The sequence below is a fragment of the Fundulus heteroclitus genome, chromosome 2 (genome assembly GCF_011125445.2).
Source record: "Fundulus heteroclitus isolate FHET01 chromosome 2, MU-UCD_Fhet_4.1, whole genome shotgun sequence".
NCBI lineage: Eukaryota > Metazoa > Chordata > Actinopteri > Cyprinodontiformes > Fundulidae > Fundulus > Fundulus heteroclitus.
Genome location: NC_046362.1, coordinates 20,393,099 through 20,409,975, shown reverse-complemented (window position 1 = coordinate 20,409,975; position 16,877 = coordinate 20,393,099). Strand labels below are relative to the sequence as shown.

General features: G+C 39.4%; 1 protein-coding gene across 1 annotated transcript in view; it reads left to right on the top strand.

Moving 5' to 3' along the window:
* The window catches only part of grm3 (glutamate receptor, metabotropic 3), a 78,403-nt gene that overhangs the window by 40,201 nt on the left and 21,325 nt on the right, over positions 1-16,877 (top strand). Inside the window, exons 6-7 of the mRNA XM_021308431.2 lie at positions 7,496-7,765; positions 8,148-8,748. Of these exons, the coding sequence (XP_021164106.2) occupies positions 7,496-7,765; positions 8,148-8,748 (871 nt within the window). The remainder of the gene's footprint in view (positions 1-7,495; positions 7,766-8,147; positions 8,749-16,877) is intronic.

Sequence of the window (16,877 nt, the reverse complement as noted above, 5' to 3'; positions counted from 1 at the left end):
TTTGCTTTTGCCATTTTTTCACCTCTGTTTTTAGGTGTTAGTGCGGTTCCCAGGACCTTAATGCTGCCCTACTTTCTGATCTCCATCCTTTAAAGCTTATCTAGCTACACCTCTCTACTTGGCCACTGTGTCTCTTGCTTCTTAATGAAGTCATAAGGAATTATTTTATGTCAAACCATGCCATTCGATGGCTTGAAGGCATTTACTGAGCAGTCATCATTATTTCCTTCCATTTATGTGTGTGAATGCGCCTCAGTTGATGTGTGCTTATGTGTGTACATGTGCTGGAGTCTGATCTAAGTATTACTCATGTTGTATTTCCTTAAAGGTATTTATACACAATCGCATCAAGTGTATTTTTAATTGCAGAAATAATTGGGCCTCCTTAGCCTACACACATCTAGTTTTTAGGATAAAAACATGACAAGTACTGAACTAGGTAATATCCCCTGAAATCATGATGCATGAGTTAGTGTACCAGTGTGTGTGTGTGTGTGTGTGTGTGTGTGTGTGTGTGTGTGTGTGTGTGTGTGTGTGTGTGTGTGTGTGTGTTTTCCATGCCTTCTCTTTCCTCCACTACACTATCTTTCTTATTTTCAGTTTTCCCATATTCAGCTTATTTCAACATTACTCCAATCTTCTCAACCTTCTCTCTCAGAAATAAAGACAGCTGAATTCTCCATGTCTCCTCAGACAAGCCTTGGTAGCTGCGGTCAATGTATGGTGGCACCTCACCAAGCAATCCAGTCAGATGTACTTTCAGTGTGACCTATAGTGACCATTAAGTTAACACTGTTACTTGCTATTAGAACCATCAGACCTGCCCAGATAGCTATAAGCAGACATCAGTGTGACTGTGCGAGTGTCTAAGAGTGTTTGTCTTGGTCTCAACTGCGTGCCTTCTACTGAGCTCTGTTATTAGTCTAATAGGATTTTGACATGTTGTCAAAACAGCTCATCAACTGCACTATGAATGAGATTTAGGGAAAAAAAATCAGAGCAACGCAGTCTGGAGGGATTAAACGTGGCATTTCTATGCAGTTTGTGTTGATTTGTGCATGCAGTTTGATTATGTTTATTTACGGGTCTGTCAGCATGAGTGTCTGCAACAGCTGTGTTTGCATTGTTTGCATGTGATCACGCTCTAGGATTTATGGAGAGAACATGCCTAGATTCCAATCATGAGGGTAGACAAATGTTATGGACACCATAGAATTCTTTATGGTGTCTGTGTCTATTTTATGGACGCTCTACAACTGGTTGTGACCCCCTCTAGTCCTCAAGAGCTGCTATAAGGACTCAGGTACCAGGACTCGCTGCCAGGACTCTGAGAGAGGGCCATTAATTTGATTCAGATGTGTTGGAGAAGGGAGGCTTCTAAAAGCCTGTACGGTTGTGTTTGAGTTTCTGCGTATGAGGGGTCTAGTATTGAACTTGTTCTGAACGATGTTCAGAAAGTAAGTTGGGGATCAACACAAAGCGTGGAAAAAAATGGAAAATGATCGAATAAAGTAAAAAGAATGAGCAAAATACACAACAATATAGTCTCAACTTCAGTTATTGAATTTGAAGGTTGAAAAAGAAGTGGGGAAAAAGCATACAGTAAAAAGTATACAGTTATTCACACACCTTGGCCAGAGGACGTCCCTCCATCATTCCATCTGTGAAGGGTCTTGGAGGTGGGGTGGGGTGCTGCTGCCTATCTCCAGCGATCATTGGACGAGAGGTACACCCTTGACAGGTCCCCAGTCCCTCACAGGGCAGCCAGAGGACATTGGTTGTTATATTGATTAAAGAAAATTAATTCCAAGATTTGAATAACAACTGACAGCAACATTTACTGAATACCTAACACCGTTCTCTTGTTTAAACGTCATTAAGAACACATTTATATCTTATACAGGGTTTTTTTGTGGCCATTGCCTTTAATTCAGACAAACTTTTCCACAGCTTTGACTCCTCACAAGAAGAGTCTTGAAGCCGGAAACACCTTTTCAATTAGAATTCTGTTCCTCTACAGAAGACACGCTTTGAATATTTCACAGCGATTGATTATTTTTTGCTCAGAGCAAAACTTGTGCTATTTTGAAGTTCACTAAATCAGGACATTTCAATATTACAATATTTACTGCAATGTTTGTTGATGCTTAAAGCTGCTGTCACACTATTACCTATCTTGCCATGCATGCAGGCATATTTAAAAACGTAGTTTAAATAGGTATAAACATGAGGAAAGGGGATTTTGTAGAACAGTGCCGTCACTTCTTTGAAGTATGTATGTCACTTTTTGAAATGCTCCTGTCAGCGGAGCATGTTTTCATATGAGTGAAATGGCTCATGGCTCAGGTCAGCACAACCAGGTGGGTGAGGCAAGGAGCCAAAAAAAAAGACATATTCATCAGTGGGGCTTTTCATTATTTTAGCAATTGTTTTATTATTTTGGATTTCATCATCTCTAGCACAGATCTGGATTTAAAAAATTTACGAAATAGATATTTCGTTTTCTTCAAATTAGGTAATTAAAAGTTACTGTTTTTTTTTTTTTTGGTTGTTGTTTTTTGCAGAATAGGTTTAGTTTGCTGCATCACCATGGAATAATCTGGCCATTACATAACAATTATTTTTTATATTTAGGGGTGAACTGACAATCTAGGAACAACATTTCAGAACTTTATGTGAGCCCCCAGGTGGTCAAATAAATATTACCTGAATTCATCGGAAAACAGGTCAAGTTATCACTTTCACGTTCCATTTTAAGTGTTCTTGATACGGTGAGAAAAGCTTCATCAGCGCAGAGAGAGCGTCTTCATTGTGTAATGTGAGATTGAGTGATGTTATTACTAGGTAGATTCTGCAGCATTTGAGCATCACATACTGAGGAATTTTACCAAAAGTGATGCTGAAGCATTATTTACCTACGGCAGCTTATCTTCATACATCAATGAATTGTATGGCAGAAATGTACTGGTGTGACAGAGATATTAGAATCAATTTCTTCAACATGATTCTGCAATCCATTATCAGCACCAGAAAGGGCCCGTTCATTTGAATCTGTGCAGGTGTATTTAATCTTCTATTCCTAAATATAATTGTTTTAGTGTAATCCTAATTTAATAGAAGTTTGTTCTCATCGTATCAACTCTTCAATTATTTTTCTTCTGATAATAGATATTTTTAATGTCTATTTTCCAAGATACACTCGGGCACCTTATCCGGTCAATCTGAATACATAAAAAGTAGCAATCATTTAACTTGATAAAAGTGTCCTCTGTTAATTCACTATTCCTCAGCCCAGTTGTTTTTCTTCTTTGTGAATACAACATGATGAATTTAATCAAATTTCATGAATAACTTAAATCTCTGAAGCATTCTACTGAGTCTAATAGTGGCAGTTGATTTGATCATTGTATCTGAACTCCTTCGCATTGTCAGTAACTGGATGATGTATGTTTAAAATATTTCCCTTTGGTCATTTGAGCTTTCAAGGATCTTTTTTTTTTTTTTATGGAGACAGTAAAGAAACACCCGTTGTTTTTTATGTTGGTCGCCAGATTGATACAAAGGCATATATTTAGCTATTTTCATTATTTCAGGAAACATACCAGTTTTGAAATAATAAATTACAAATGCATTGTTTTTTAGGTAATTTTAACCAATGTCATAGCACTATAAAACATCTAATCGATCAACACTATAAACACCAACCACAACTTTAAATTATGGTTGAGCTTGAGCAGATGTTCTGCAGTTGACAATTTTACCGCTTCAAAGCAAAACAACATCCCCCATAAACTTAGTCTGAAACATCTTTTGTGCTGCAGTCCCAGAATACACAACCTCAGGCTCTTTGTATAATAGACTTTTCAAGAATTCTCAAGTACAGTAAGTTATGCTGTGTTGGTCACCAGAGCAGGGAAACATTTAAAAAATGTATGCTCATAACCCAAATAAACCTTATATCATTAAATTGAGGATGTTGTTCACAAAGAAAAACAAAAAAAAAACAAATAAAGTATTTTTAAAGCCTTTGTGGAATTCAGTTAAATTATTTATTTAAATGCAGATGTTTGTTTCACAGAGACATAACTTCTCTTTTATTTTTAAAGGAATTATACTTTATTATTATTATTATTATTATTATTATTATTATTATTATTATTATTATTATTATTATATGATTTAAGCGTGCTTATAATACAGTATGTTGGCCCTCCGTGGAAACCAGCACAATAATGCATCAAAACTTTTACAGTTCTTTGTAATAATCAAAAAGTTCGGTAGAGGTAAATGTGAAAAAGACAATAGTTTGCATTTGCATCATTACTTCAGGAAATGTCTGGCCACATGCATGTAGAGACAGTGGAGAGGAAAATTCCCCCCTTAACAGGAAGAAACCTCCAGCAGAACCAGGCTCAGTGTGAACGGCCATCTGCCATAACGGACTGGCAGTTTGACAGGACAGAGCACACAATTAACATTAATGAAGCATTGGCCCAGCAGTATTTTCTATATACAGTATATGCACCATGTTGGCGAAGATCATGGTTCGTCCATTGTTCTCATTGATTTTAAGTATTTCAATCACTTTCACACAGGATCACATCTGTATAAAAGCAGGCACCTAGGCATGCTTACTGTCACTTGAAATTTTTTAAAAGCATATGTCATCTCCAGAAGCTGAGCAAATTCCAGGATGGCACTGTGCTGAGAGGCCACCTGTAGGATTAGCTCAGTTGAGATATTTCTTCATTATGAACTATTCCACAGTTGGCTGTTTTTGGTATTATCACAACAGAGAGAAGAACACTTTCAGTGGCCAAGCAGCTGCATCTCTACTGCTCTAGAGCCCAGAGCCTAACAGACAGGTGTCCTCTGGAGAGGTTAATCCCACTTCTACACTCTGGGCAGGTCACCAGTCCATCACCGGGCAAATCAGAGACACCACAAACAACCAAGCACGCACACTCTCATACCTAGATCTAACTTAGAGCAAACAGCTCATCTAACCGTAATACTTTAATTTTATTTCTTTATTGACTGTGGAAGGAGACCAGAGAGAGCCCACGCATGCACTGGGAGAACATGTACAACTCTCCATGCAGAAAGACCCCAGACTCAGATTCAAACCCAGGACTTTTTTGCTTCAATGCAAAAGTACTAACAACTGTGAATAAGCATACAGTATAAACTTCATTACATACGAAATACGTGATTTAGTTGTAATGTCATACCTTCCGGTTAGATGGCTGTCCTCCTTTTAAATGTGAAATGTTTAGAATTATTAGTGGTGCATTGTTACAGGTAAGGGGATGAAAGTGCAGAGTGATGTTGTTCTAGAATTTAGACAATTGGGGAAAAAAATCGCATCCCTCCAGCTCATGCTAAAATTACTTTAAACTACAGGGATAGTATGAAATTGTTTTTCATGTTTTGATATATAACTATGGTATATATCATATAACTATGGTATTTTTTGGCAAAATAAAACATCACTATTAGACAAGATTAGACAAGAATGACGCTGTTGCAGAGCTGGAGAGCTCCTTAAGTAACAGACTGCTGCTGTTAAGATGCATCCTTCCTCCCAGCAACTGTTAGACTTTGCTGCTTCCAACAAACTGAATTAGTGTTTACATTCCTGTTGTTTTAGCAGTTTTTTTCTCCCATTCTTGTGAATATTCCATTGGTTGGGCAGTAGTATAAAGCTTGGTACTGCACATTACTCCAGACTGGATGACTGAGAATCTTCACCAGCATATTCCATTGGTGTTTTTTTATGAATAAAAATATATATACGCATGTTGCACCTTTTTGCTATTCACCCTACTCACTTGTAACCTGACCCTTGCCAGATTGATATCGCTCCGCCTAGTTCCGCCTAGCTTTACTTACATCCATCTGGGACATCTCCCATAGAGAGTGATTTTTCCAAACAATTTTATTGTCCAGCCAATCAGGACGCAGGGCTGGAATTTCATAGATGTGACGTAGTGGATATGAGACGGCTCGCATCGAGGAAGCAAGCGTTAACATTGATGCTGCTATTTCTTCTGTGTTGTCCAATCTACCTAATATTGTTTCATTAAAAGAACATCAGAGAACGGCTCTGAAGGCTTTTGTTGGTGGAAACGATGTTTTCCCCCTTCTCCCGACCAGATTTGGCAAGTTTTGTTTTGCGGGGCACGCCCGTGGCGGAGCGGTTAGCGCAAACCATGTTAGGAGGCCTTTAGTCCTCAACTAAAGTTCCTGTCAGCTCACTGTCAATAAAGGGCGTGCCACTAGAGCCACAAACACATAAAAAAAAAAAGTTTAGTTTTTTCCTGCATCGCTCTCACAGTGTCACGGGTTAGCTTCAGTGTGAGTGGTTGAAATAGCACGTCGATAAAGATGACAAACAAGTGGCTTATCCAATCATATGCAAGGATTTTTGATAAGGCCCAGCCTTCAATAAAGGCAATTCCTATGGATCTGTTCCAGATGGATGAGTGGAGCTAGGCAGAGCGAAACCCATCTGGCTAGGGTCAGGTTAACTCACTTGTGCATGTCTTTAAATTTTTACTATGCAGAATATTTTTCTTCTGCTTTAAATTTGCCATTACTGTACAGTATCTTATTCTTATTATTTCATTTGCATTTCACTTTGCTAGTAGTACACCTAAATGTCTCCACTGTGGGGCAATAAAGGACATTTACATTCTATTTCTAATCTATTTTATAACTACTGGTGTACTGGTAACCAGCCCAAGTTGCCAAAAAAAAAAAAAAAAATGCTGAGAAATACATTGGCATATGCAGTTGGTCTTGGCATTAGCATTTTTTGCAATGAGCAATTGCAATTCCATGTGTTTGATCTTTGAAACGAAGTATGGTTAAATCTGTCTTTCCCAGATCCAAGTTTTAACTATAGAGTTACATTTCTACTAGGCCTTGGTCTTGGATCAATGTGGCTAGCTTCAGTTCAAAAGGGAATTTCTAGAAATGTTCTCTACTTTGGATCACTTTTGGGTAGTTTGTTTGAAGCAGAGACCAATTTGCTTGGACAACTCATCTCTAGCTCTACATCAGTGTGTATTTGTTCAGATCTGCCTTGCAAAAGATTACAACAAAAGCTTCTTCAAAAGTGTATGTTCCACTACCACTGCTTGTACCAGTCTGGGAGCCATGGTGTCTAGACTATCCAATCTTTGTTTCATGTCTATGAAAATAAATCACTGTATAATTGTAATGGAAAATATGAACTGCTGCTTTAGGTTAGCAGAACCAAATTCACTGGAAAGAAACTAGCACCATTGTTGACGCCTCACAAAATATATTTGATGTATCTGAAAAAATATTAAAAGAATCGGTTACTCTCATGCTCTTGTATGACCATGTGGTGAAAGATTATGGATACAGATGATGTCAACCCCTTGTGATTCATTTGGGAAATGTATATACTGTGTTAGGAATAGTTTCCTATGATTTATCTTTTATTTTACTGTATCTCGCCATGCAGGTCGCCAATCTTCTCAGGCTCTTTCAGATCCCTCAGATAAGCTATGCTTCAACGAGTGCCAAGCTCAGCGATAAGAGCCGCTATGATTACTTTGCCCGCACTGTCCCACCTGACTTCTACCAGGCCAAAGCCATGGCAGAGATTCTCCGGTTCTTTAACTGGACATACGTCTCCACCGTGGCATCAGAGGGCGATTACGGCGAAACCGGGATAGAGGCCTTTGAACAAGAAGCAAGAATGAGGAACATCTGTATTGCTACTTCAGAGAAGGTAATGAAAGAAACTGAAGTTGTTTTTAATCTGAAACTTTAATCATCATTGCACAAAAAAATCACTAAGGTGCTAGATTTATGAGTCTAATATTTAGCTTTCATGGCTTATCTTTTGTTTCTATGAATTGGGGTTAATATCACTGTGTTATCAGTGCTAAAGCAGAAAATAGAAGCTTATCTCTAAGAACTCTTTCTGACTGCTTCCACAGTCCTATTTTTCATATAATTTGCTGCAGAGGTGCATGTTGGTGTGAGACGGTTTCTTGCTTGTTTTTCTCCCATTAAATGATGATGATCACAGACTGCAAACAGCTCACATTAGAGTAGGAGAAGCTTTTGTGTTTTTTTTTTTCATTCCATAATCCCTCTTTTTACTCCAGGTGGGACGTACGAATGCTAAGAAGTCTTATGAGGCTGTGATCCGTCAGCTCCTCCAGAAGCCAAATGCCCACGTGGCTGTCCTTTTCCTGCGCAGCGATGATGCCAGAGAGCTGATTGCGGCTGCTGCCAGGCTTAACACCTCTTTCATTTGGGTGGCTAGTGACGGCTGGGGTGCTCAGGAGAGCATTGTAAAGGGAAATGAATTAACTGCGGAAGGAGCTATCACACTTGAACTGGCAGCGAACCCCATACCGGAATTCAACCGCTACTTCCTAAGCCTGGATCCTGTCAAAAACCACCGGAATCCCTGGTTCAGGGACTTCTGGGAGCAGCGGTTCCAGTGCTCTTTGGGAGCTGGAGGCTTAGGATTGGCGGGAACACCTCTCCCGCCGTGTGACAAGAACTTGTCGATCGACAAAAGGTATTTCGAACCAGAGTCCAAGATCATGTTTGTGGTGAATGCAGTGTATGCCATGGCCCGTGCCCTCCACAACATGCAGCGGAGCCTGTGCCTCAACACCACCAAACTGTGTGACAGCATGAAGGCCCTGGACGGGCGCAGACTCTACAGGGATTACATTCTTAATGTCAGCTTCACAGGTAAGTGAGCACAAGAAGAGACTGTTGAGCTCCAGATAAGGTGCTGAGAGTGGATGAAGCGCAAAGGGAGGTAAATGTTGGAGAGGAAGGGTACAAGATAAGCAGGAATAGACAGGAATTCGAGTGTCTTGTCTGCTTAGAAGTCTTCTAATGAACACATGGCTGTTGTCCATCTTGTATGCCAGTGAACATGAAAAGTACTGAAACAAATCCTCCTAATTGTTATGTATTGTCAGCGCCAGCTTGCCATTGACACCTTTACCCATGCGTAATTGACACGACACTACAAAGTTGCTTTGAGGAATGAGAGCTGCAGTTAATCCGCGATCCATATTCTTCTCTCTTGCGCTAATGAGATTGTGTGTGTGTGTTATAATAGCTCCTATAGCATGCTGCCTGCCTGTCTGTCAGTCTCAGAAGAGTTGAGAGAGAGCAGACAGAGGATTGGCTTGACTGACAGATCACGCACAAAGGAAGTGTTATAAATAAACTGCTGCATCTTGGGGACTGACACAGGTTTAGAGGTGCTTATTCCTCCGCCAACCGTGACCAGAAGCAGACTTCAAAACACCCTGGCAAACAACATTAACACAGCAGCTTTGCCATGGGACATTGGGGAGAGTGAGCAGGAGGGATGGAAAGAGGATGAGGGAATGGCATCATCCATGAAGGATGGAGGGAGAGAGAGGGAGCTTACAGATAAGACTGACAGGGAGACTAAAATGAGAAGACAGAGTTTTGGGTAAGGTGAAAAGTAGTAAGTGAGAAGAAAAGCGGTATGGAGAGGATTGAGGAGTAAACAAGCAGGAGTTGCAGCAGTTCCTGAGTGGGACAGCATACGCAGCAGAAAAAAAAGATATTTTCTTTGAATTTCCCATCCTGAATATTGGAATAGATCAAATAATTATCATTGACACATATAACATTTACCAAATTTTACCAATACAGAAATTGAAGGTTTCAGGCCCGATTAATCATGAAATCTCTTAGAAAGAAACCGTCTTACAACTTGAAGTAGGTTAAAGTATTTGGTTTTTGTTTTCATTTGTTTTTCAGACACACGTCATGCCTCAATCTAAAGAAATTCAATAGCATGAAAAAAAAAAGTAACTGATATCTATCCAACTGGAAACGGTTACAAAGCCATTCCTAAGGCTTCAGGACTCCAGTGAAACACAGTGAGAACCAGTATCCACATTTGAGAAAATCATGGAAACATGTATAACTTTGCCAGGATTGGCCAAACTACCAGGAATTAGTCAGGTGAAAACCACGATTGACCAAAAACAACAAAAAGCCCATTTCACATTTCCCCCAAATCCTCTTGAAGATCCCAAAAACTTTCGGCAAAGTTTTCAACCGTCTGATAAGAGAAAAGTGTGGGGAGTTGGAAGTTGTCTGCCCTTTTGCATCTGGCATAGATAGTATTCTGGGACTGCTTTTCAACTTCAAGACCTGAACAACTTTCTATTAATTGATGGCACTATCAGTTCTGCTCTACAAAGAAGGTTGTCCATCCATCAGTTGTGATGAGGACAATAATCAGAAACTCAGGAAAGATCTTAAACAGTTAAAAACCCTCCCAATGTGGCTGAATATGAAAATTCTGCAAAGAAGACTTGGCCAAAATTCCTAAACAGCAACTTAACTTCACAATTAGGGACAATTAGCTTTCACAGAGGCCACATTGATTTGCATAACTTTTTTCTCTTATGGCTGAAGACAGTATTTGTAACTCCTTTTGGTATTTACTCAGGTTATCATTATCTGAATTTAGGATTTATATGATGATGTGAAAGCATGTAAGTCTGATTTAAAAATAATAATCTGCTGCAAAAGACTTTTTCACAGCATAGAATTGTGCTTTTTATCGTCTCAATCTGAGGTGGTCCTGATGCAAAGATATAAACCATAAAAATGTCCATTTCATGTCTTTACAAATAAAACTAATATTTCAGAAATTGCTACAGTGACTGTTTTAAATAGTCTATGTTTGGTTTTAAATAATCTAGCTCATGTTTGACCAGTCTAAGGATATTACAGTTTGAACCAGAGATAATGCTTTGGTTTATGTCCCTGCTTGAGCCAGCTACGGTGCACAGCCCTATTTACCCCCAGTCCTCACAAAATAAATGTTATCATGTCTATTACCCTGTCACCATTACTTTTTTCACAACTGATACACAACATGATACCAGTTTAACAGTTGTTGAGGCTTCATCTGTGCTTATGTAGCCAAGTGTTTTAGCAGTTTCTGAGCAATCCTGTATTAGTTACATTTACCCAATAGGGTAACTCAAGAACTACTTCCTTTCATACTTCAAAATAAGAGTCTCAAAGATACATTTCAAGCTTTATTTCTTAATTTTTATATTGTATTCTTCTGATAAAGGCCTTACTGCACAGACATATGGGAACAACTTCACTTTGATAAGAACTAACAAAACTTTTCATTTATTATCTTGTTAAAAAAGAGTATTATCTAATTTTGAATTACCATTGAAAAACAAAAGCACAGGGCAAATGAACATTATTAAAACTTGATTTAGTAAAATCAAAAATAGGAGGTGGGATTTTTGCTACTTTTCCACCACTTTTCTCAGTAACTTTCCTATGATGTCCTATGATGTCTCTTCCTTTTGTTAACTTTCAGTACGTCAATGAGATGCATGTATTCATTCAGAGCATGTATAGTGATAAGAGCTTGATTATGATTCAGTTAACGTGAGTACAATAGAACAGCATTTATCTTCAGTTGTTGGTTGCCCCTGAATGACTCATTCCAACCGCTCTGTGTAGCTGATACAGTGAGTCAAGAAGAAGGTGAGGTGTGTTGAAGTTTAGCTGCAGCATCAATATCCGCAGTGCTCTCAGTCAGAACCGGAGAACCAAAACTCTTCAGTGCTCCATATATCTAATGCATACAAATATGCATGTTTATCAGACATTTTGTATATTACATCAAGGCTTGATTCTCCATATGCTGAAATGTTAGCTGCTTTTATTGCATTCACTCTCACGGCACAGCGGACGATGTCTTTTGCTGTAATGAGGTTGTTTTGTAGTGTTTCGCTAACAGTATATGTGACGCACTGATGCAGCATGTTGTTTGGTTAGGAGAGTGTTTTCATACGCAGCTCTCTTCATCTAGCCTCATCGAGCTAGTTGCTATGGTAATAAAGCCGACTCTATTGCCAATTGTTGAGGTGATCTGGTAGATCACGGGAAGCGCTCCGTAAGAACTAGCAGCAGACAGTGGGACAGATTTGTGCATTTTGTGCATTTTTTATGAGCACTTGTTACATGAGTCAACCACAAAAACATGGATGAAGATGCAACAAAAAAAGAGACATAGACAGGAATCTGCAAAACAGTCAGCTTTCTCTTTTTTTTTTTTTTTTTTTTTTTTTTTTACAGAGGCAACTTGAAATGCTTGCTTTTTCTGCCAGCATGAAATTGCAGACACCCCCAACCCACACACTTCTCAGAGCCATCATTCAACTCCCACCCACCTCCCCGATCTGCAGCAAACAGAGAGTATATACACACATGCATGCAGTCTCTGTTCAAATAGTGGTGATAGATGTGATATTCCCCCTTCTCTGCACCGTGTGTGTGTGTGTGTGTGTGTGTGTGTGTGTGTGTGTGTGTGTGTGTGTGTGTGTGTGTGTGTGTGTGTGTGTGTGTGTGAGATATGTCTGTGTTAGCAGAGGCGGTGTGCCTTCAGGGCCATATTGAGCACAGAGCTTACTGCAACGTTCAGATGCAAGTGAACAACCTTCACTCATTCTCTGCCTTGTTTTCACTTCACACTCTGTCTCTTAACCTCCATCTTTTTGTCACTCTTTCTCTGGCTGTATCCTTTCTTTTCTTTTTTTTTTCCTCTCTCTATCTCCTTTCCCATTTCTCACCCTGAAAACATCCCACTTTCTCTACATTCAGAAACAGCACATCCCACACAGATTTCACAAGGTTGATCTCCTTCTTTCAGCTGTCTCTCCACACCGGTATGTTCCTCCACCCCTTTTTTTTCTTTTACTCATCCGTCCATCCCTCCTTCACCTATTCTTTATTGATTCCTACCGCTAAAGAATTTCCTCCTTTCACCTGTATCTCTACTGGCATGACATTGGTTTCTTGTACTTCCACTGTTCTATTTCCTCTATTCTACACTTGTATTCACCTGCCTCTCCTCTCTTGTCACCTGCCTCCTTTTCTTGCGCTTATCTTGTCTCTTGGCCCATCCTCCATCCCAGTACCTCTTGTTTTTGGCCGGAGGTTTCTTTCTTTTGTCCAGTCTGTCTCACCCACCTTTGTTTCACTTAGGTCTCCTCTGCTTCCCTCCCTCTGCCTCCCTCCCTCATTCCAGACTTCCTTTTCTCCCTCCTATCTGTCCTCTGGCATTCCCATGTGGCCTTTTGCAGTGCGACCCAGGCAACGCCTCCATCCCCCTGGATTTAATCTGCTGGGAGAAGAAAAAGCTAATGCAATCTCTCTTTTGTGTTCATTTGTGACATACGAGTGCATTTTTGTGTATTTATCTACAAGGGTTTAGGGATCCGTCTGCTTTAGACGCACACTCTCTGACACAAAAGTGCAGACCTTTCCTCAATGGGTCTCTATAATTCTCTCTTCACCGCTTTTAAAGTGACTTGTGTTTACTTATTCCTCCTAAGACCATTGGTCTTCTCTCTGTCTCCCTGCCTTTAACGCCAACGTCCCCCTTGAGCCTTGTGTTAGCCCTTCATGGCTGAGGACATATTTAATTTCTCACCTTCTCAATAAAAAGCTTTCTTCGCCATGCTTCTAATTAAGTCAGAATAATAAGGGGTTTCTCAAGTTAGAAAAATTATTAAAGGTGCCATGACATCACTGCATAAACCGTCTCATGTGGTTGATATTACTGCGTATGTAAATTCTCCAAAGGATTTCATTTAAAAAAAATGTCAGCTTCTTGTTTTGTTAGGCCAAATGTTCTTCCTCATTAATACAGCTCTACCTAGTTGACTTCATTCTGATTGGCTACAACCATTTTTGGGAGACCTGTCAAACGTGCCCCCCCCCCCACACACACACACACACACACACACACACACACGTTAGTCCCCCTCTATCCACACCTCCTTTCTTGCCGCAACACTCTGTTACAAATCCATTATTATGGTTTTATGGCTAGTGGAAGTGTTTGTGTCGCAAGATGTCGGACAGGCAAGGTCGAGCTGACCAAAGGCTTTAACTTGGTGCCGCGATTCAACACAGTGGGGCCGCAATAAATTGCCAATAGAAAGCGGCGCAGCAGGGAGCTCACTGGGGCAGCACTGCCGCAACACAGGAATATGCAGCTGGGAGCCAGCTCTCCACAGCTGTGACTGCGGCGGAGATTGGATTTCGGTGGAGGAGGAAGGCTGTTTGCTTGATAGTGTGCTCTGATTGGAGAATATGAATTATGTAGAAAGACAACCAACGTAGAAAGATAACTCGTTTTCTGATCTGACCGTTTTTGAGCGAAGCCGACCCTGTGCAGGTCATTTGGTTTTCACTTTTGATATTCACTGGGCCTCATCAGTGCACAACAGATCATATTATACCCCCAAAACCTCAGAAAAATTTGATTTGTTGTCATGGCCTCTTCAAAGCATCAGAAACTTAGAGATCTTTTAATGCATACGTTTTCTGAATTAACTGAATTTGCTACTTTGTCCTGTTCTGTTTAGCTAACTTTGTCAAAGCAGTGACCCTGTAATGCTCTGTTTTGTTTATTAATTCATGTCTTGTAGGGTTGGTCTCGATTTTGTTAGCTCTTTCATGTGTTAGTCTTGTTTTTCATATTTTATAGAGTTTCTTTGCTATGCCGTCTTACCTGGTCTTTATTCTTTATTACCAATCAACGCGCCTGCCCTTCATTTTGTGATTTCCTGCCTATGCCTGTTGGTTTCTGTTGTGCAAGAGCTTTCATTGCTTTAACGTAAAGCTTTATATGGGTTGTATTTTGCTTTATATTCTTTGGTTTATGGACAAATATTTGCTTCTAGGTGCATTACATTCCTTGCATATTACCTCCATGTAATAAAACAGGAAAAAAAATGCATTTTTCCAGTCATAATGGTTGATATGGCTGGCGGCTAGTTGGCATTCACCAGCACTTTTTACTTTTTCTTTTTTGTTACAAAATAACACATTTCAACAACAGGCATGACTTGAATTTTGTGAACATTTAGTGAAATATATTAACTTTTTTCAAGATTAATAGTATACAGTAGATATGGCTGCCCTAGGTCGTTTGACTTTATGTTTTAAAAGATGACATTTAGCAAAGAAAAAAAAGTTTTTGAAAAAAAAACCTTGTATCTTTATTGCCTCCTGAATAAAACTTTACTATATGTTGAATTTACTGTATTTTGGAAGGGCTAGGGGAAATAAATTAGGGTGATGCAATAACCCTGTTGAAGTTTTTTTTATGTATATTTGCTCTATTATTCAACTACAGGCAATAGATATTAATTGTAGATGAATAGTCTGAGCCAGAGGCGCCCAACTCCCGTCCCCAAAGACTGATAACCTGCATGTGTTAAACATGTCCCTGCTCCAGCATAACTTTCTCAAAGGCATGAATCTACATTGGTGTTTTACCAAAAAGCCTCTCAAGTATCGATTGTTTTTAATTAATTACTGAATTTTCCAATTTGATATCAATGTCAGGAACAGAAACTGAGGGCTCAGTATTCAGTTAGACAACATCAGGTTTCGTAAAAGGCTGTTTATTTTGGAGGTAATGTGCAGGAAGAAGCGAAGCAAGCACAGAGCCAAAAACGGGATGACAGAGTCAGGCAGGAGGATTAGAGGGGATATCAGAGTCCAAAAACCGAGAGCAGTCCAGAGTCAGAGTCGGGAGATCCGAAATCCAAAACCTTACCAGAAATTGTTTGCCTAAATATTACATCACTTAATCAAGACAAAAATATTTAGATTTCTTAAAACCTATCTGCACATTATGATCCATATCTACATAAGCACACATATACATATCTGTAAGTACATAAGTACATAACTTTATTTTACACTGATCGTCACTGTAAAATAGATACCCTTTAGATGAATAAACTTATGTGAAGTATGTAAAGAGATCCTCAAAAAAAATTGGTTGTGATATATTTACAAATCTGAGTACACTAACGGCAATTAGTGGGTGAGCACACTTGACTGATAATTAGCAAGTATCATCACCTATATCAAAGAGATGCTTTTCATTTTGTTGGTTCCAAGCATTTGGCTTCATATCACCACAAGTCAAAGAAGGAAAAACTTCAATGACTCCAGAGAAGCAAGCATTGCTGCACTTCTGTCTACACATGATAATAAGTACATCAATAAACAATTTGGCAGCAAATATTGAGAACGGTTGCCAATTTTCTTTTTTTCGTACAGCGGATGTTTTAGTAGCTGGTTCACACCGGTGTCAGACTGCGATGCTAAAAGTAACTGCAAAATATCAACAGCTGCACCTCAAATATGTCTTTTTCTATTAAAGGAGTCTCAGCCTGTAGTCATAAAGAGTGGCCTGTAAGGAAAAAGAAGTAGCCAACAGATGCCTGTCCAGAAATGAGGACATATAGGGGAGTAAGTGTTTAAGTTCAAGCCTGAACCACGTATCAATATAGCAGCAGATAAAAGAAAGGCTTAATTGTTGGGTTGAGCCACAGGAGGGTACTTAGGAGGGGTAAGGAGTTTGTGCAGCAGTCTCATTTTAGGATTGTTTGCAGGCAGACACATAGGTAATCTTGATAAAAGCAAAACAAAGGACTTTCCCAACAGTCTCACTATGCCCAGGGTTATAGGCTGAGCCTCGCTCATGGCTAGTGTTAATGAGAGTGAGGTTTGCACATCTGATGTGGCGTTTTGTAAGTAAAGTTTACTTAATTGCCTTTCACAGACTAAACTGTCACAAAGCACTGTACAGAAAACCAATAAAAATATTAAAAAAATTAAGTGTCATAATAGCCAATTAAAAATATAAAATTACACATAATGATATTAAACACTCAATGGGAAGGTTGATTAAACAAAAGTCCACAGGGTCAACAAAACGTAGCTGCAGAACAACAAGAACATCCTGAGCCTTTGAGCCAAGA